At 33.9% G+C, this 21,177-nt stretch overlaps 1 protein-coding gene and 1 pseudogene across 1 annotated transcript; one reads left to right on the top strand and one right to left on the bottom strand.

The window, feature by feature from the left end:
- Positions 1 to 4,846: 4,846 nt before the first annotated feature.
- Positions 4,847 to 5,882, bottom strand: LOC122053539 (agamous-like MADS-box protein AGL62). Its single transcript, XM_042615586.1, has one exon. The coding sequence runs from the start codon at positions 5,728 to 5,730 to the stop codon at positions 5,122 to 5,124; it is 609 nt and encodes a 202-aa protein (XP_042471520.1). The 5' UTR covers positions 5,731 to 5,882; the 3' UTR covers positions 4,847 to 5,121.
- Positions 5,883 to 8,220: 2,338 nt separating this feature from the next.
- On the top strand, positions 8,221 to 11,208 carry LOC122051119 (annotated as a pseudogene).
- The last annotated feature ends 9,969 nt before the right edge of the window (positions 11,209 to 21,177 follow it).

Below are 21,177 nucleotides of genomic sequence, written 5' to 3'. Positions count from 1 at the left end.
TATTTAAATAATAAAATTGGTGCCTCCACTTGTCCATGAAATTTTAGATAAATGTGTTCAAGAATGATCAACTGCAAACTCAATTGGATACTTAGTTTCATTACGTCGTTGAATAATTCTTAACTTATCGATTGAAATTTATAATTAGATGTGTAGTAATACTTATATGTATTTTTTTTATAGAAGAGTAATTTTTTTAAAATATTTAGTAAACATAAATAATTTTAAAGGGGAATATCTCAAACATTTAGAAATTTCTACACGTGTTCTTGTCTTTCAAATGTGGAAAATAGCTCTAGTTCATCATCGGTAAACTCAATATTATCAGTATCCAAATTCCAAATCGTCTTTTCCTTGTGCTCTTGAGATTGAGAAAAGCTTTCTTCTATTTGAATTGAAGACAAGATGTTGAAAATAATTGAACTTTGAAAATCACAAGACAAAAAAAATTAATATTTTTAATATTAAATTAAAAATATTTTGAGAATCACAAGACAAGAATAAAAAATTTATTGTAAAAATAATGAAATGAAGTAGCCTATGTATAATTTAGGAAATAATAATTAATTAATCATAATTATTGATGGAAAATGATCAAATTATTCGGATCATTCCAAAAACCTTTCAAATGGTCGAATCAATCGATTAATCTCAATTTCAATGACCATCTAAAAAATACTTCTTGAACTAACCATTTAAATCGCCGATTTACAATAAATTTGAGTAAAAAATTAGCAAGTTGTGGTATAAATTATTGAACTAGATCAATGGGCTATTGATCTGATTAGTTTTAGATCAAGTCTCATTCGAGCTTGACCTATGACCTACATGTTAGACCTGGTATGAGAGCAAAGTACGCCAAAATATTAACGCCTTCAATTTACTTGATATCCATCTCCATGAGTTAACTAATCTAAGAGTTTAGCTCTCTCTCATAGCTTCATTATGAAAATCTCTTTCTCAAAAATTTTCTAGAGGTGAAGAAGTCTCGTACAAACTTGAATACGAGAATACTACAAGAATAAAAAAGTAATTAAATACAAAATACAATGAGCATCTTCCTTGATCTCTTGTAGCTTGAAAATGTCTCTTACTGATTTGAAAATGCACCAGCACTTCACTTCAAAATTTTCAAGAACCAATATCATAAAATATTCACGAGAACTCCTTTTCTATGGTTTCTTTCGGACTAGAAAACGCCTTCCAATTGATTGGTCTCATTGTCAATCAATTGCAATGTCAGATCGATCATTAAAAACCTACAGAACAACTCTTTTTTACTCATTCAATTGATTGGTGAGTCATACCAATTGATGGGTAGCTTTTAATCAATTGACCTAATCAATTCAGAAACTTTTTGTTCTTCATGAAAATACTTTAATCGATTGACTCAATCGATTCCGTGACTTTCAGTTCTCTCACGAAAAGATCTTCAATTGATTAGCCCAATCGATAGATAAAGTCTTAATCGATTGCCTTGATAAATTTCAAGGCCTTCTGTGCTCTCGTGAAATAACCTTTAATCATTAGGCTGATCGATTAGTGAAGCCTGAATCAATAGCCTCAATTGATTCCAAGGCTTATGTGCTCTCGTGAAAACACAACCAATCAATTACACTAATTAATTGCTTTGGGTCAATCAATTGCTCAACCCTAAATCTGAAATTCGAGTTTAGGGTTTACAAATCAATTGGCACATCACCCCAATAGATTGGTAACACTAAATTCAGTCATCTCAAGACTGAATTTATGTCTTTCTTGATATCCGATTGACCTCAATCTACCAAGACTCTCTTTGCTCAACATCTAGTCATCCTTGTTGAGACTCTATATTGTCCAATATCTAATCATAGTGTACTGTGAGTGAGGAGTGTGAATCCTTAGATTAGTCATCTTGTTGATGTGGATAGCAAGTAAATCCTTATGTTAGCATTGGAGAATTATTCACTTCAATTATCCGTTGCAAATTATCATCAATGAAACCGGCGAACTATTCACCCCTATCTCCCCTTGGTCCTAACAACAATATTATAAATGACATCCAAGGGAGAGTATTATGAATGTATGTGGATGTTATAAATTTGAATCTATCTTCAACATCTAATGAATCAAGTGAATGTATTCAAAGTGTAAGATTAAATGTGTCTTACCAATGCAATGTACATGACTCTTAGATTTGTTCAAATGTATTTAACTTTAATGTTGACTGTATCTACTCACCCTATAAATAAGGAGTTATAAATATCATTTTGATAAGAAGTAACAAGGATTTTCTCTTTTCTCTTTTTTCATCATCTCTTGCTCTAGTGGTTTTTTTATTACTTTTACTATAGTTATTACTAATTCATGAAATAAAATATTATAATTAAATGCTTCATGAAATTAACTTCTTTGCTAAAATAATTTACAGATAAAACAATTCATTTTAAAATTATTTTAAAAAGATCAAACATGTAATATTATTTTATTATTAATTAAAGCTCCATCTCCAAAAAGGAAAAATAAATAGATTTGATTTTTCAGATAGGACTGATCTCGATTTAAAAATCTTCATTGATTTCTTCAATAGGATCATTGCATAAGGTTTGCCCCGATTGAGACACGACCTCACTGTTCTTCTTTAGCCAGTCCTCTCCAAGACCTGTTTGGACTTTATCCGCTCGACTTTTGGTCCTTCAAAGTTGTTTAGACTTTATTCACACAACATCTAATCGGTCTGCCAAGGCTTTCTTCTGATTCGATATCTTGTCCTCTCTGACTTATTGAATTCATCTTGCTATATGCTGGTCTCTAATTCATCTGGTCTTGCTGCTTGGTTTTGTGATTTGTCGAATCTTCTATTGCCTAGTATCTAGTCCAGTTGATCTACTAAGTCTTTCCAAGTTAAGCAACCTGCACACTTGATTAATCCATTAGATGACAACGTAACTTAACTTGAATTTTTGACGGTATCAAAATATAGGTTCGATTCTAGTGCACTTTGTATTAACAATTTTCCCTTTAATATTTAACAACCTCGTTCAAAGTTAAGTTAAAACATAATATCTTCTTAAAACAACTCACTCTCAAGTTAACCCAAATTTAACTAAACATAATATCTTCTTAAAACAGCTCACTCTCAAATTAACCCGAATTTAACATCTCCGAGTTTGTTTAAGAAAACATTTCTTAACTTCGAATCTCATCTCTCTCTTTGGCCCACATAAAAAAAGAATGGGATCATTACATAAATTTTCAATAGAGATTTGAAATATAACAATGCAATATTCAAGTTAATAATAGTTTATTTAAGAATATTTATGCTTCTGACAATTTTTTCAAAATAGAAGGTATTTTTCAAAAATATAATGATTCAAAAAATATTTGTGAGTATAGTTCTCAAAAATATTTTAAGTACAAATTTTGAACATGCTTAAAAAATATTAGCAAAAGGATTTTGCACAAAGGTTTGGAAGATGGACAAAATTGTATTTGAAAAATACAATTTTTAAAAATATTTAAGATTCTGCTAAGAAAATATTCTTCAAGGTAAAATAATTTTTGAAAATATTCCTAAGTATTAAATGTAAAATTTTTTGAAATGCATTTTTCAAATTGTTTAAAATATTTTCCAAAAAGAATTTTAAAGGAAAAGAATTTTCTAAGTGAATTTTTTAAAGGAAAGGAATTTCAAAAAGGAATTTTCAAAGAGAAAATTTAAAGGAAAAGAATTTTCAATGAGAAAAGATTTTTCAAAAAATATTGCCCCACATTTTCTTTTTAATTTTACCTAAAGTCAAGCATGCATGATAGTCAGTTAAATATGTCAAGAAAACACAAGATACTAATTATGCATATTATAGACAAGTCAAAATCAAATAAAACTAAAGCACCAAGTGCCTAATAGTCAAACATAACTAGAGATCAAATAAGTCATAAAGCTAATAGATAACGCCTAGGTAGACTGTCCAGATCTAATTGAATGAGGGTGGGGGCTGCTGGCCGATGTGCCAAGCCCGAAGATAATCAAACAGGTTGAGCTAGTGAGCTAGATATGGTGAAACCTCTTCACCAGTAGGCATTTGTTCTTGTACTGGTTCGGGTTCCTCAGGCTCTACAGGCACTTTAGGCTCCTTGTTGTCCGTTTGTTTATTTTTACTTAAAAATAGAACAAACTTCCTTTATTTTTTAAAATCGTTAAAATCATTATTATTATTATTATTTATTAAAAGGCGAATAGTTTTATTGAACCATTCACATTAAAATCATCCAAAATTTTTAATATAAATATAAGACATTCTAGTAAAAACTCACTTTATAATTTATTTATTCAAAATTAGATAAATAACTAGTTGCCCTATCATCTCTTTAATTCTTGATTAATTCAAAATCCAAAAACTGAGAGTGGGCTGACTTTGAGCGTTGAGCTAAACACACAACAAAATGAATAAACAGAAAAAGAAAGAAAAAACAAAAGAGCACATCAATTTTTGTTTTCGACTGAATTATAATCCAGGACAGCCCTATTTTAAATCCGTCTTTGTTAAACAAAATTACTATCTTAATCAAAAAACAATTCACTAGGGAAAAAAGCAAAAAAAAAAAAAATTGTGAATATTCTTTGATCCTTGATCACATATCGAACTTACTATTTGACTTCCACTGGCATCCAATTAGTTCTTCTACGTGATTGAGAGGAACCAAATGGGGGTAACAATGCCTTTTTTGGATGAGAAGAAAGCATCAACTTTTGACCTTTTAAAAGTTTGGCAAGATTTTTAAAATAAGCCCTGGAGATGGACCCTGGCTGTGAAGAGCCCGGAGAACACGCATAAATTTCAAAATTTAAAAATTGAAGGACTGAGATGGAAATATCACTCAGCATTTTTTTTATTATTTGGATTAATTATCCATCTAAAGAACAGAATTAGGTCTGGACTCTCGAGGTCTCAATCCTGAAGGAAGATCTCGGCTCGGGTAACCTATGCCTAATCCCGAACTGAGGTCTCGGCTTGCCTTCAGCCAGATCCGTCTAAGACCCAACCCATTTGAAATAAAAAAAAAATCTGCTAATGTAATGCTTTCATTTACATAAACGAAAATCGGTTTTTTCCGATTAGGGTTCCGGCTGCCGAATTAACGCTAAAATCCACAAGAGAAAGGGGCAGAACAGAGGGCAAAGCCCCCGCCGCTCGCCTCCTTCTCGGTAGGCGCCTGTAAAGTCTCGACGCCCAGTTGATTCGCCCTGCTCAACGCCTCCGCTCGCACCCACTCCAGCGCACTGTGCAGCAGGTCGAGCTCCGGCAGCCCTAGCTCCTCCACCTCAGCGCCCAACAGCTCGCCCACAGGGCCCCACTGCGGCCCCCGCAGCGCCTCCTCGAGCTCCGCCTTCCTCCTCCTCCCTGCCTCGAGCCGTTCCTGCAGCTCCTTCTCCTGGCGGCCGAGATCCTGAACCAGCACGGCGGCCAGGGGGTGCCGCGGCGGGGTAGCCGGCGCGGCGCCGGCACTGCCGCCGAAAAACCGTCCCAAGATGGACGAGACGGAGGGGTGGCCGTAGGAGAAGGGCTTGCCGCTGGGCGAGAAGGCGAGGACAGCGATCTCGGCGCCGCACAGAACAGAGAGTTCGCTGGCCTTTTTGAACACGCCGGCGCGACGCTTGGAGAAGCACACCTGCCGCGATGATTCCTTCTGAATAGGTTTAATCTCGATCTTCTGCTTCCCCTTCCCCGCGGTCGTCTTCGTCGCCACCATTCCGGTCGTCGCTTTTTCGCCGATGGTCGCTCTCGAAGAAAATAATGACAATATAGTCTCAACGGAAAGCGTTTGTGTGTATATATACACAGTCGATCAACGGCTGTCATTCCTAATTCCATTGGGAATCGGCTTTTATTTTATTTTATTTATTTAATTATTTTTTGAATTTATCACGTGTGAAAACTTAAACTTTTAAAAAAAGCTTTCAAAATTCATTGAGAACCAATTTTAACAAATAAACGAACACAGTTAAGCTTCCGCTTTGTAAAATATAATGAAAACGAGAGTGCAAAGGATAAAAATACTAACACTAAGATTTCGAAGGTATGATCTATGACAAGAAAGCTCGAATATCTCCCTAGGTTAGCACATCCTCTAATTTGAACATTTTAATCAATATCTAAATAAGATTCAGAATCAATTTTCTCACAACCAAGAGAGGTATAAATTTAAGAGTCACTGGATGACTTGGGCTAATCATAATCTGTATAGTGTGTGCTCGTTTAATTTAAGGGTGCGTTTGATTTAAGTTATCATGTATATAATTTTGATTATGTGATTATCAAGTAATCACATAATCATTATATTTTATTTTTATTTTATATTTTATTTTTTTATTTATTTTTATTTTTAAATTTTTAGTTTGATGGAGTAGAAACAATAATACTATAAATTTATGGAATAAAATTGCTTCTGATGGTAGCTATTTAAGAATCCCTAGTCTCACAATTTTCTAGAATTGATGGCTAACTGAGCATATTTGATAAATAAGCAAATCATTCCATTCAAGTTTTCAACTTCATAATTCTGAAACTTATTTAAAAAATAAAAAAATAAAATTGTCAAATATGAAATATGAAGGAAGAATTGAACCTTACCAAAATTTGTAGATCGGTGAAATATGAGTTTAGAAAAAGTAGGAGATTGTACTAGAAAATTAAAATTGCAGTCGGTAGACGTAACAACATTCTCTTCTAACCAAAGAATCAAATTCAACAAAAAAATTTTAGGGCACTTTTTTGTTGGAATTTCAAATATGCTAAAAAATAGAGATTAAAGATTAGAATTTATGAGTTAAGGGATACATAAATAGAAAAAATAAGTTGTTATTTATCATCTTTGTAAATGCAAAAAAGTTGTATTTTAGAAATTCTACATATAACGGTAAAAAAATTCTTGAGAAGAAAAAGAAATTAATGAGGTAGTAATTAAAAAAACTAAAAATAGCTGTTGAGGATTTGAAACGAGCAGAAGAAGAAGAAAATGAGATGCATTTAACAGCAGCTTGCAAATCAAAGAAGAATAAAAGGAGACACACACTTAACAGCAACTTGCAAATAATAGGAGGAGGAGGAGGAGGAGGAGGAGGTGGTCGTCACTTTTCCATTCATCATTTGGGAAACAGCAAACTGCAACCTAAAAGCGTTAAAGGTAAAGGCATGCCATTAATGCAAATAAGGAAATTTTTTTTAAAATTTAATGCATATACATAATATTAAATAGTGTGGGCCTCCTCTAGGGCCAGGCTTGGGTTCGGTTGGTCGTGGAGGAGCTTCGCTGGTGGTGAATCTCTGTTTCATGCACAACTTCTGGTGGAAGAGAAATCAGAGGAGATCTAAGCGAGCTTTGGACGTAACTTCTCTGTGAAAGAGAAATCGGAGGAGATCAGAACGAGCTTCGGGCGCAGCTTCTGTGTGGTAGAGAAATTGAATATAGTACTTTTAATATTTTTAATAATTAATTTTGGTGTAATTTAAAATTAAATTATGTTAATATTTTTTTAATATTGAAAATAATTTTAAAGTTTATTAGTAATTTTTTAAAATTATTTTTTATATAATTAAAAATCTCAACTTTTAATAAGTAATTTTGATGAAATTCAAAATTAAATTGAATAGTGTTTTTTTAAAAAAAATGGAAATAATTTTAAAATTTATTAGGATCTTTTTTAATTATTTTTTATATTTTGAACTGACAAGATTAGAAAATATATCTATTTTAGTCTTTTGGTTAAGATTAGATATAGTATCTATTTGTTTTAATTTAATATTTTGCGATGACTAATTAGTAAAATGTTTGATTGGGTGAGTTGGATAAAGTAAATCAAGCAGACTAATCAATTGGCATGACCAAGTTATCCAGATGGATTAGTTAGTCCGAAGGGATGATCTAACAGGGTGAGTTAAACAAGTTTGACGGGCAAAATAAGTTGGTCTGGTAGGCCAATTGGTTCAGGCAAGTTAGTTGGGTGGGTTAGTTCAAGCAATTTAAAGAAGTTAAGCATGCTAAATGAACTCAGGGACAGACGATCGAGTTGGTTTAATCATGATGGGCAAATTGATTGATCTAGCTCGGTTCAGCAAGCTAGTTGGTACAGTTAACCCAAACAAGTTGGTTAGGCGCGATTAGTCGAGCTTGAGTCTGAGCTTAATGGGGCAGTACGACACAGATCCGACGATGCCTTTTTAATTCTTTGCCACTGTGGTTGTTGGATTGGATCTCCTCCTCTCCGCCGTCGTGCTTCGTGGTAGCACCGCCAATGACGGAGGTCCGAGCTAGATCTCCCGGCAAGATCATTCTCTCCGGTGAGCATGCCGTCGCTTCCTTCAGGTTCGGCACCTCTCCTCTCCCTTAGATGGCGTTTCAGTCATTCGCTTCGCGATTGTCTTAAAAGTTGCAACCTTCTGTAGACCATGGTGATCGATCGGTAAGTTTAGAGCTGAAAGATATGGACTTGGTCTTCTCTTGGCCGCTCTCGAGGTTGAAGAAGAGTCTGGGAGATTCTTTTACTGCTTCGTCGTCCCCGGTTTCATGCACGGAAGAACGCATGAAACTGATTGCGACTCTAGTTGAAGAACAGGCCATTCCAGAAGCAAGGATTTCGCTTTCGTCTGGGCTTTTTGCCTTCATCTCTACACCTCGATCCATGGGTATATCCACTTTAGATTGATTCTGTTTTCTTCTTCATTCGTTTCCTACTGTTTTCTTTGCTTGCGAATGTTATACCTGACCCATTTAACTCATTCTTCTCTATAACTATTTCTGAAGTTAATTACAAACCTGCTGGGAAAGTGGTTATCTCCTCTGATCTTCCACTAGGCTCCGGCTTGGGTTCGTCTGCGTCGTTCTGTGTGTTTCACTTGTAGCAGCTCTGCTTGCTTTGTCTGATGTCATTGTGATCGATAAATCAAAAAGTGGATGGAATACGCTGTGCAATTATGATCTTGAACTTGTGAATAAATGGGCATACGAAGGTGGAAAGATTATCCATGGGAAACCATCTGGCATTGATAACACTGTGAGCACATTTGGTACAAACCTTCTTTCTAACCTACCTTTTTCATCATATAGGGATCTTTTATTTATGTTCTACTTAGTCTGCTTGGTGATTTGTCGAATCATAATTGTCTAAACTATGATATGTTTTCGCATTGTTAATTTGGAAACTCGCTCTTTTAATCATTTTTTAAAAGTGCCCGTATCACAGGTAGCATGATTCAGTTTAGGTTTGGTGAATTGACCCATATTCAATCTAGTGCACCCCTAAGAATGCTCATTACAAATACAAAGGTTGGGAGGAACACAAAAAGCACTGGTTGCCAGTGTATCTGAAAGAGCCTCAAGGCATCAGGATGCTATGGCTGCTGTGTTCAATGCAGTTGACTCTATCAGCAAGGAACTATCTGCTATCATACAGTCAGCTGCTGTTGATGACAGATCTGTTACTGCAAGAGAAGAGAAAATAGAGGAATTAATGGAAATGAACCAGGGTCTACTACAGTCCATGGGGGTGAGCCATGCTTCTATACAAACTGTGCTTCGGACAACACTTAAATACAAACTAGCATCCAAGCTGACTGGAGCTGGTGGTGGTGGGTGTGTGTTGACGCTGCTACCTACACGTATCCTTCCAGTTATATGTCATCCTATCTACTGTTAGCTTTTGACCTTTTTTTTCCTATTAAAAGTCCTTTTTTCTGGATCTACATTGTGAAACTTATTTCTTCAGGTTTATATTGTGCCTGGTTAAATTCCGATTTTGGATATTAATTATATGGACCACAATTTGTGAATTATATTGTGATTCATAAGAGAAACTTCTTTAATTTGCTAAATTGACTGTGAATATAGCTCTCCTGCTTTTGTTTAAATTTTATTTTGTTATAAATTTCATTTATGCAGTTTATTATACAATTGTTTTAGGCCAATCTGCAAAGCATTTTCTTTAAGCTCTTAGAAGAAATTTGATTAGTGGATCCATGATGTGACGAATCCAGTGTAAGTGTTTGAATACGTAAGTAAATAAATCTATAATGTTTATTAAATGTTGACAGTGATGAGGCCAATGAGCACCTGTTGACAAAGTGCCTTTTTTGACTTTGTGCAACTTAAAGTAGAAAGAAATCCATTTTGTTCCTGAAGAGGAATGTTAATAGGTTCTTCGATATGATATTTAACATGATGCTTGGAGGCACATGCCTTTATAATGTTGCATTGATACATGAAGATAGTTCCAACGAATTGCAGAATCCATTCCCGCTTGGTGATTAACAATTATTAAATTGAAGTTGATCCATTTACATATTAGGCAATAACTCTAGAAGAAGTAATAAATAGAGCTTCATGGAAACAATTGAAATGTTATAATTTTTATGGCCTTTCGAGGTTTAGGGTTCAAGGTTAAAGCCTACAGATGAAATGATACATTTGATTGTATCTTCAGAGCTATAACTGTCAAATTAAGGAAGAAATGGCTATCTGGAAGGACAGGTAGAATAATAAACTGATTATACGTACATGAGATATATCATTTTCTTGTGTTAGGTCTTGCATATGTATTAGGTAAACTGGTAAAATATCTTAATGGGTTTAAAAACCCTCTTAGAAACAATTTGAAGATTCTGAACTGTTCAATAACTAATTAGAAGTTGCAATACACAGTTGACCAAGTGATGTATTTTATGTTGCAGTAACAATTTCTGGTATATAGTGAAACTCATAGGATAAGAATCCTCCAACCCAACCATGATCTACATGTGCTTTAACTGCTCTGAAAAATAAGGGTTGACCTATCAGGGCTCAGTAATGCATACTGCTCTATTAAGAAGGTGCTTTTGTATAAACAAATGCTTACTGATATGGCATCATGTCCATGATTTTGAAACCACTTCTCTCTTTATTTTATCTTGTTTTATTACCTATTCACTACGTCTTGCTCGTTAATGCTTCCTTGACCTCTGAGGAGTTCTTTCTTCTGGAGTTATAGACAAAGTCATTTCAGAGCTTGAGTCATGCGGATTTCAGTGCTTGAAAACTGAAGTTGCTGGGAAAGGTTTAGAGATATGTTTCAGCTATAGCACTGTTGATCTTTTTCGTGCTGTTATTTGTAGTCTATGCGACCATGTCAATATTTTCTTGTTGGATTGACAATGTAATGGATCAGAATAGTTAGGAATGTCAACTGACTATTGATCGAGAGGGTGTTGTTGAACACTTTGCTTAATTGTGTTTGTATTTTTTGTCTCACTCTCCCTATTTGTTGCTGTTGGTTGTGTGTATGCTATTGAGCCTAGTTAATTTTTATACTCTTAATTGGAGATGTTGCGTTCATTTTTCTGGCTCAGATGTGATGGTTCTTGGTGTCCCTATCCCATTCTATAAAGCTAGTATACAATTATTATTTTGTAAAATAATGACTTACTTTATCCAAAAGAATTTTAATAGATTTTTTTCTAAAAATCTAAACAAAATAAACAAATTGTAATATATATAGTCATTACAAAATTCAAAGAATCATCATGTCTCACTCCTATAGATAGTAGAACTCTTAGCTTTGTGAATAATAGTGGGTAAAAAAATAAATTAAAAAATCAATATATTAACGGTAGTATCTAACAGCATGAAACAAACACAAAATAAAACTATAAATAACTCATAATGAACTCTCGAGACGAACTTGGTCACTGCTTGACGTCGAAAGAGCTATCATGAATCGATATCGAAAAGTTCTTTGCAAAGTTCACGAATCAAAATCCTCTGCTGCTCAAATGTTCTTCACCGATATTGCTCCAGCTCTCTTGTTCCCACGATGTCTCAATTGTTCTTGGACGCTTGATTATATTGGAAGAAAGCATCGGTTTGTAACCGATGCTTTGATGACCTTCATTGCATTAAACGTTGAGGAGATGAATTACCGTTGCAAACGAACTGTCAATATCTCTCACTCGTCCAAGTCAATCCATAATGGTCACATAGACCATGTCAGTTATATAGACTACAAGATGATTATATCACAAAGACCAGAGCAAAACCTTAATTAGTCACAAAGACTCAATAAGAACATTCAATCCATACTATAAGGTAAATGGTTCATGCGACAGTAAACACACTGAGCAATAATTGCTAAGAAGATTGTTACACCTTACATAACTGTTCCATAAAACGAATCAGAGACATCAATAACTTGCGTTTACCCTACATTAAATTATTTACATTAATATGAACATCACAAATCCCTTATAATGACTATTATGTCAAGAGCATGTTCAACATCTCCCATCAATACAATTATTCATAATTACATTTTATGTACTGAACTAAAAATGTAACTGGTACCAATGAATAAATGTCACAGATGTAAATTAATCTTAATCTTCCTTTTAGCTAGAATCTATTAATTTTAATCAATCACTTTTCTAGTTATGCTCCATAGATCGAATCACCCATAGCTAATAGGAAACATGTTAAAGTAACATACACTGATAAGAACTTCAAGTAGACAACTAAATAGTCACTTAGGGTAAAATTGAGATTAACTTATAATTTCAAAGGTCTCACATAGTAGAGAAGTAAGAATCCATTCTCCTACTACCATTCTTGTCGACATTTCACATGTGGTATGAATCACATGCTATGATATTATTCTCTTTACTAAAAAGAGCGTATGCTTTTTCTAAAATTTAACATCGTACAAATTTTGATCTAGACATACCTAATGTCTAATCATGAATTCAACATATGAATTCTAATTTAGCCTTAAGCAAATTTAGTAAATGGTGGGTTCATTTAGTCTGATCATTACAAAAATGATCTGATCTTGACACAATTATCAAGACGACCTTAACTTATGAGTATGTCTCTATTCATAGCTACATAAGATATCCCATAAGCAACAGTTTTATCTCTAATTATACTTAATAAATAGAGATGATTGTCCATGTGAATAGACCAGTCTCAATCTGCCAACATGCTTATCGAGACTTTTATTCGAATGTAACAAAGACATATACACTGAATAGATTATGATATTTTTCATTTATCAAAATGTCTTTACAATAAGTTATATTGTTCAAAGCCCCAAAAACTTCACATATACTTGAAATGACTCTTTAGTCAATAGCTTAGTAAAAGGATTGGCAAACATACAACGTGTAAGGATGTACTCAAGAACTATCTTTTTCTTGTCAACAATATTCCTTACAAAATTATACTTAATTTCTATATGCTTGTCTTTACTGTGATATTTGGGATCCTTAGAAAAAGCTATAGTAGCTTGACTGTCACAGTACACTGTAATAGGTCTTCCACTGTCCTTAGTAATTTTCAGATGCTTCAGTAACCTTCTTAGCCAGATATCCTCTTGCACAGTGGCTGTACAAGCCATATACTCAACTTCCATTGTCGACAAGGCTACACAAACCTGCTTCTTAATGTTTCAAGAGATGACACCACCATTCGGCAAAAAGGTATAACCAGATGTAGATTTTCTATCATCAAGGTCCCCTGCCCAATCTGCATCTGTGTAGCTACTTAGACTCATATCTAATCCTTAGAAACAGATGCAATAATCTGCTATCCCTTTGAGATATCTGAATATCCACTTCATCACTTTTCAGTGTCTCGATCCTGGGTTTGACTGAAAATGACTAACTAAACCAACAACATAGCTTATATCAAGATGAGTACACAACATACTGTACATTAAACTACAAATAACACTGACATATGATTTTTTCTTCATTTTAGCTATTTCTTTAGGAGTCTTGGGATGTATACTTTTGCTCAAAATAGTATCTCTTGCTATAGATGTCTGTTCAATGTTGCAATCTTACATATTGTAGTATCTTAGTGATATAAGCTTCTTGATATAAATCGAAAAGCCTTTTAAATCGATCTCTAATGATCTTCACTCCTAAGATGTACTCTGCTTCTCTCATATCTATTATGTCCAATTGTGATAAAAGCCAGGATTTTACTTCTATCACACACTTTATGTTACTTCCAGTTATTTGCATATCATCAATATAATGGTAAAATGACAAACTTTTCTTTTTTTCTTTCTTAGCTAAACACAATAATCTTCATTGATCATTTCAAAATCATAAGACAAAATGACTTCATTAAATCTTATGTTCCATTGTCTTGACGCTTGCTTTAGCCTATATATAGACTTCTTAAATCTACATACTCTATTTTCTTGGCCTTCAGTAATGTAACCTTTTGGTTGTGCCATATATATTTCTTTATCAAGATTACCATTAAGGAAAGGTGTTTTTTACATCCATCTGTTGTAATTCCATGTCAAATTGTACTACTATAGCTAGGATGACACGTATAGACACAAACTTCACAACTGGGGAGCATGCCTCTTCAAAATTAATACCTTCTAGTTGGGTATATCCTTTTGCAACTAAATGAGTCTTATATCGATTAATCGAACCATCTACTTTCTTCTTTATCTTGAGAATCCACTTATTCCCAATAGCCCTTCATCATGGAGGAAGATCGACTAAATCCCAAACTTGATTCTTTCTCATTGACTCCGTCTTCTCATCAATTACAATTTTCCATTTTTTTTCTTACTGAGCTTCTCAAAGCTTTCTCAACTATCCGAGGTTCCTCATTGTCAACTAGGAGAATCATCAATGCCTCATTCTCAATGTTAAACCTTCTCCGATGAATAATCTGATGACTACTTCTTCGCAGTTTAGACTGTTGAGAAACTGACTCATTTAGTGACAAATTACTCCCATTACGTTAACTAGATTCAAGCATCTCCTGATTTGTTGATAAAGGAACATTATTCTCCTCCTCTATCTCATATAAAGGAATGATCTTATCAACTTCACCTCGTATTGGAAATTCTAGTTTCAAGAAAAGTATCATCTCTTGACTCTATTTTAGAGATGATTTCATCTTGTCGCTCATCAATGAAGACATAACCCTTAGAAGTATCAGAATACTTTATAAGGATACACTTTTTACCTCTATAACATAATTTTCCATATTCGTGAGTGTTATCATGAACGTAGGCAGTTAACCCCCAAGATCTTAGATTACTCAAATCTGGCTTTTTCCCTGTCCAACATTCATGTGGAGTAGATGGAACTGACTTTGAAGGCACTTTGTTAAGTATATAGGCCGCAACTAAAAATGCATCTCCCCAATAGGAGATTGGTAAATTAGCTTGCATCATCATAGACTTAACCATTTTAGGAAGAGTCCTATTTCTTATTTCAGCAACCTCATTTTGCTGTGGAGTTCCAAGGATAGTTAGCAGTCTAATAATCCCCTTTTCATTACACATTGTTTTGAACTGATCAAACAAATATTCACCTCTATGGTTAGTGCGCAAGGTTTTAACCTTATGTTTCAATTGATTCTCAACTTCGTTCAAGTAACGAATGAAGCAATCTAATGCTTTAGATTTGTGAGAAATCAAATACACATGACCAAAACGTGTGAAGTCATCAATAAATGTAATGAAATAAGAACTCTCATTTCTAGCCTTCAGATTCATTGGACCACAAATATCCAAATGAATTAATTATAATGATGATTCAGCCCTAATAGCCTTACCAAATGATTTTCTACTTGCCTTTCTAGCAAGACAATGCTCACATATAGATAAGTTAATCTTAGCATGAGTGCTTAAAAGGTCCTCCTTAGCTAATCTATTCATTTGCTCTTATCCTATATATCCTACTCTAGCATGCCAAATTTCATCATTAACATCAGCATTACTAGTAAGAACAATATTTGAAAAATAATCATCATTATTATTTAGTTCTACATCAAGAACCATAAAATCATTTGTTATATAACCATGCCAAATTAACACAGAGTTAATTTGAAGTTCCACACAATGACTATAAAAATTTACACAATAACCTAAATTAAGAAGACAAGTGGCAAAAACTAGATTCTGTCGAATCTCAGGAGCATACAGGACATCATGTAGAAACAAGGTTCGTCCACCATGTAGGTTGAGCTTGCAAGTGTCAATTCCTTTGGCTTCAATTCTTGCATTGTTTCCCACATATATCCATTTATTGTCAGCTGGTACCCGACGATACTCCACATATTTATCTCGATCACGAGCTATATGGTTAGTTGCTCCTGAATCTACAATCCACGAAGGATAAGAATCAGCTAACAACACTATACTTGCAACATAATGCTCATGAAAAGAAGATAAAGATGGATCTACCTTTTTAGACTCAGTACAATCTCGAGCAAAATGACCCTTCTTGTTATAGTTGTAGCAAGTCAACTTGCTCTTAGGTCTTTGTCCATATTTCTTTCCTTTCTTCTTGATTTGGTTTTTAACATCAACAACACTAACCTCCTTTCCTTTTCCCTTTTCTTTCTTAAACAATCTTTTCTTATTCTTGGAACCAGAACCTTCAGCTACAAAAGCTTGACCAGAGATCCTTGCAAATTCAATGCTCTCCACCTCAAGTTCAACATGACATGAAACATCAATAAAAATCTTGATACTTTCACTACGAGTCAAATTCTGTTTCATTGTTTCCTAAGAATCAGGAAGGGAATGGATAACTGCCTAAACCTGTTATTCATTGGTCAACTCATGACCGGTAGTTTTTAAGTCTCGAATCATGTTACCCATATCCTTGAGATATTGGGCCATGGTAGCATTCAAGCATTTTTTATAGCTATCAAACTTAATTGTTAGCTGATGGAGCTCACTGAGACTGACTCCACTGTATTTCTCTCTAAGGGCTGCCCAGACAACATGAATCGATGGTAATAACTTATACTCAAATACCAGGTCATTCACCATTGAACTAATCAATATTCCCTTAGCAATGGAGTCCTTCTTTTTCCATGCCTTATAGGCATCAAGGTCATGTGTATGCTGCGTTGTGGAATCATTAGCCGGTTCAACCATGAATTGATTTACAATCCCTAGAACTTCTTGTTCCTCAATAACGTATTATATCTTGAGGTGTCATAGTTTGCAGTTATCCCCATATAATTTTTCTTCTTTATTGAGTTCAGCTATGATGTTTTTAGTTGTCATAATCTACATAAATAAACACATTATTTATTATTTCAGTGTAATTCATATGTATGTAATTAATTATTGACTCAGCATAAATTAAAATTGGTTTACAAAATCAAGTGATAACTTTGTTTCCACTCATCATTTGTATGTGATAATCTAATCAACATTGATCAATTATATTACACACATCCCATCAAATGAACTAATCATTTTCATATGAACTAATCATATATATATAAATGAATCATAAAATAAACATGAACTAATCATTGAATTGAACATGAACGAATCATGAAATGAACTAATCATTTTCAAGTTTGTTAACACGTAACATAACTTTTCATAGTATAACTCTGTTCGTACATAACGACAGAAATTATTACACAACTAAAAAACTAAATGGGTTAATACTATTCGTACATAACGACAGTAAACATAATACTAGTAATATAGATAAGCTATCACCATTCCCATTAGGATAAATGCTAGTGCAGCGAATAATTATATCCCATTCATCCCAGACTCGACGATGGCATGATTAGCCTTAGAATCATCCTTTAGCTCCATGTTTAGATCCATTTCTGGATCTACTACACACTCTTCCGGATCTTCTTCTAATTCTTCAGGATCTATCTCTAGATCCTCTTCAAATTCTTCAAGGTCTATTTCTGGATCCTTTTCAAATTCTTCGAGGTCCATTTCCGGATCCTCTTCAAATTCTTTGAGGTTCATTTTTAGATCCTTTTCAAATTCTTCGAGGTCCATTTCCGGATCCTCTTCAAATTCTTCGAGATCCATTTCTGGATTCTCCTCAGATTCTGCGGGATTTGGATCCTCCTCAAATTCTGCAGGATCTATTTCTTCGAGATCTGGATCCTCTTCGGATTCTTCAGGATTCCATTCTAATTGAAGTAAATATCAGCACATCTTGGAATATGAGATGCGCCCTTTAAAATAATCACATAGTTACTGTGCTATATCACTGAGATGTTCTGGCAGTGACTGAACAAGAGTCCATCTTCTGTCTTTGTCTTGGACTAGATACCCTTTTCACTCGAGTTTCCAGAACATCCGATCGAGCCGATCAATAAGCCAACTGACTTCATGATCCGGGTCATATTCCAGCTCCTTGATCTCCTCTCAAAGCTCATGTTGTCGTTCATATTGACTTGTCATCGTGTATATTATTCTTGGTATCTGAAATTGAAAATAATGATATCAATACAAAATCGACAAATCAGTAACAAAAACCGATCAAATTTAATTCTTCTCACATATACATAGAACTAATATATACAGAATACATAAGCAAATAAGAAAAAAATAAATTTTCTTTATTTGGGGAGTCTCATGTGACTGACACACTGGATCTGTTGACCAGCTCCTGTGTTCGGTCGATTTTCCAATCAGAACTAATCTAATTGGACAAGGATGTCTTATCTATGTTTGTTCTGGTTTATATCTAACACATTTTAACAAATCTTGACTCATTAGGCAATTTGACTTATTTGATCAAATCCGACCTATTAGAACGAATTTGGTCTGATTTGATTAGTTTGACACATGCAATCAAATTATCCCAATTAATTCAATAATAAATTGCTCTAGTTAAACTAACTAATGGATTGAACCATACCTAGGTATTATTAAATTAAACTAGTCTCGTTAAACCAACTAATAGTTTGAACCAGACCTATGTTTGATTGGACCAAGAGTTAGTTCAATTTGTAATTTATTAAATCATAAATTAATTAAACATGCATTTAATTAATTAAATATTTTCAAAATCTAATCAAAACATCATTTACCTTTTTTTTAACTAATAAAAAACTTGACTAATGACTTTCTTTTTTGATTTATAAAAATCAAAAAATTTCTTACACTCACTATCCTTCACATTGTTCATCCCTTTTTCTTTTGAATCGATTGAGATTTTATTCAATCGAAATGAATCGATTGATTAATCGATTAAAACATGATAAAAAAAAACTTTGGCATGCATTCAATCAATTGATGAATCGATTAAGCACATGAATCACTGTGTCGTGAAATTAATCGATTTAAATTTTATTTTCAATAGATTCAAATGAATGAATCGACTGAGTAGTTGATTAAAACATGAAAAAAAAATTACTGTGCTGTCAAAAATACTGTTCATCTTCCCCGTTTCCGCTTTTTCTTTTTTGCCCGTGCTCCTCTTCTCGTAACAAATACGGTGGGCAGCGGATTGCCAACCTTTCAAACACGGTTCTCTGCGTTCACTGGCCACGAAAGTCGGTAGTCTGCCGACGTTAATCGCAGATCGTGATTTTGTTTAACGACGACATATCACGATTTTGTCAACAAAAGCGTGGGTAGAACAGAGGAAATTCTAGGGGTTTTCATGCACTTAGAACTAATGGCTCTGATACCAATGTAGTATCTAACAGCATGAAACAAACACAAAATAAAACTATAAACAACTCACTGTGATCTCCCGAGATGAACTTGGTCACTGCTTGACGTCGGAAGAGAGATCATGAACCGATATCGAAAAGCTCTCCGTAAAGTTCACGAACCAAAACCCTCTGCTGCTCGAATGTTCTTCACCGATATCACTCCTGCTCTCTTGTTCTCTCGTCGTCTTGATTGTTCTTGGACACCTGATTATATAGGAAGAAAGCATCGGTTTATACCGATTCTTTGATGGCCTTTATTGCATTAAACGTTAAGGGAGATGAACCAATCATCTCCTCAACGTTTAACATTACAAACGTCCGTTTGCAACGTTTCGAATCTTCTGCCAACACTAACAAGATTTAAACTCAAAGTTATTAATGGAGTAAAATATGACGTCGTTCACCTCAAACGATCCGTGTCATCAGCTCTTCGATAAGATACAGGCAGGTAAATTATAGGGGTCATTTTGTCCTAGCGCAGTGACCCTTTATATGAGGGAGGTCAGACACTTAATGAGATATTTTGTATTTGTTAGGAATTGACTCCAAGATATATTGGAGTAAACACCTATATAAATATCAACTACATCAATTCGAGCAAATTTAAAAAAAAAGGTAGATTCGCTACCTTAACGACCTCCTTATGAATATGGAGGGATGTAAATGCAAATATACAAACATTAGGTGCATAGTAATCTGGACAAATTCAAAGTTACTATGAATAGATGTATACATTTTGATGTCTTTCTAAAACTATTATTAGCATTATTAATTAACTTTTTATTTCCTATTTTGTTTTTCAATTTAGTTAGTTCTCTTGTGTCTCTAAGGTTGTATGACAATCATAGGCCTAAAACATGATTAATAGCATGTGGATTTTTTTTTAAAAGTTTGGTTAGGTATCAGACGACTTTACAAAAGACTCAAGTAAAGGATAGTCGGGAATCTCTTTAGGAAGACTCAAATAAAGGATTGATAAGGGGTTAGGAGGTTTGAGTGAAGAATCATTAGAAGATATTTTAATATCTCTATGATTTATCTGTCTATATTTAGTTGGGGGCTAACGATATCGGACCATTTAGGATGAGTATTATCATATTTTACTTCAATTAAAAAAAATGATTAACCAGACACATTTCACTTCAATTAGAATATATTTTCAAAGGCTCAAGTGAAAGATCATTAGAAGACTCTTTAGAAGAGTTATGTACTGATGATCATAGGATCTTTAGAAGGCTTAAATAGAGATGACTGGTTTCATAAGGAGACAAATTAATGAGAGGTTCTTCAAAAATTATAACATTAAGGAGTTTATCTAAGATGACTCTTTTAAGATCAAGCTATTAAGAGAATTTTTTTTGAAGTCAAGAAATCAAGAAGTCTTTTAAAGGAAATCTTCTAGGATTATAATATCATCGAAGGGCTCCATTAAGATCAAGTCATCAAGGAAATATCTTATAGTCAAGTCTCAAATCATTTGAAGGATTCTTATGTATAAGTCAATAAAAGATTTTTTTAATGTCAAATTTTGTAGTTCAATTATATATATATGTTCATGAATTTCAGGTAAGTAAGGTGGGAGCTTTGTATGTTATTTGTAGAGCAGGTGTTATCTTTTTGATAATTATTTTGTATTGTTTTCTTATGTTCAAGGTTACATGCAATCTTTCCTTTTCTTTTGTTTACTTTTCCTTTGAA

This window comes from Zingiber officinale, chromosome 3A (assembly GCF_018446385.1).
Source record: "Zingiber officinale cultivar Zhangliang chromosome 3A, Zo_v1.1, whole genome shotgun sequence".
Taxonomy (NCBI): Eukaryota; Viridiplantae; Streptophyta; class Magnoliopsida; order Zingiberales; family Zingiberaceae; genus Zingiber; species Zingiber officinale.
This window is presented reverse-complemented; position numbering and strand designations above follow the sequence as displayed.

What these genes read in the sequence shown, in the direction of transcription:
- LOC122053539 (XM_042615586.1), bottom strand. Translation starts at nt 5,730, where the DNA reads ATGGTGGCGACGAAGACGACCGCGGGGAAGGGGAAGCAGAAGATCGAG.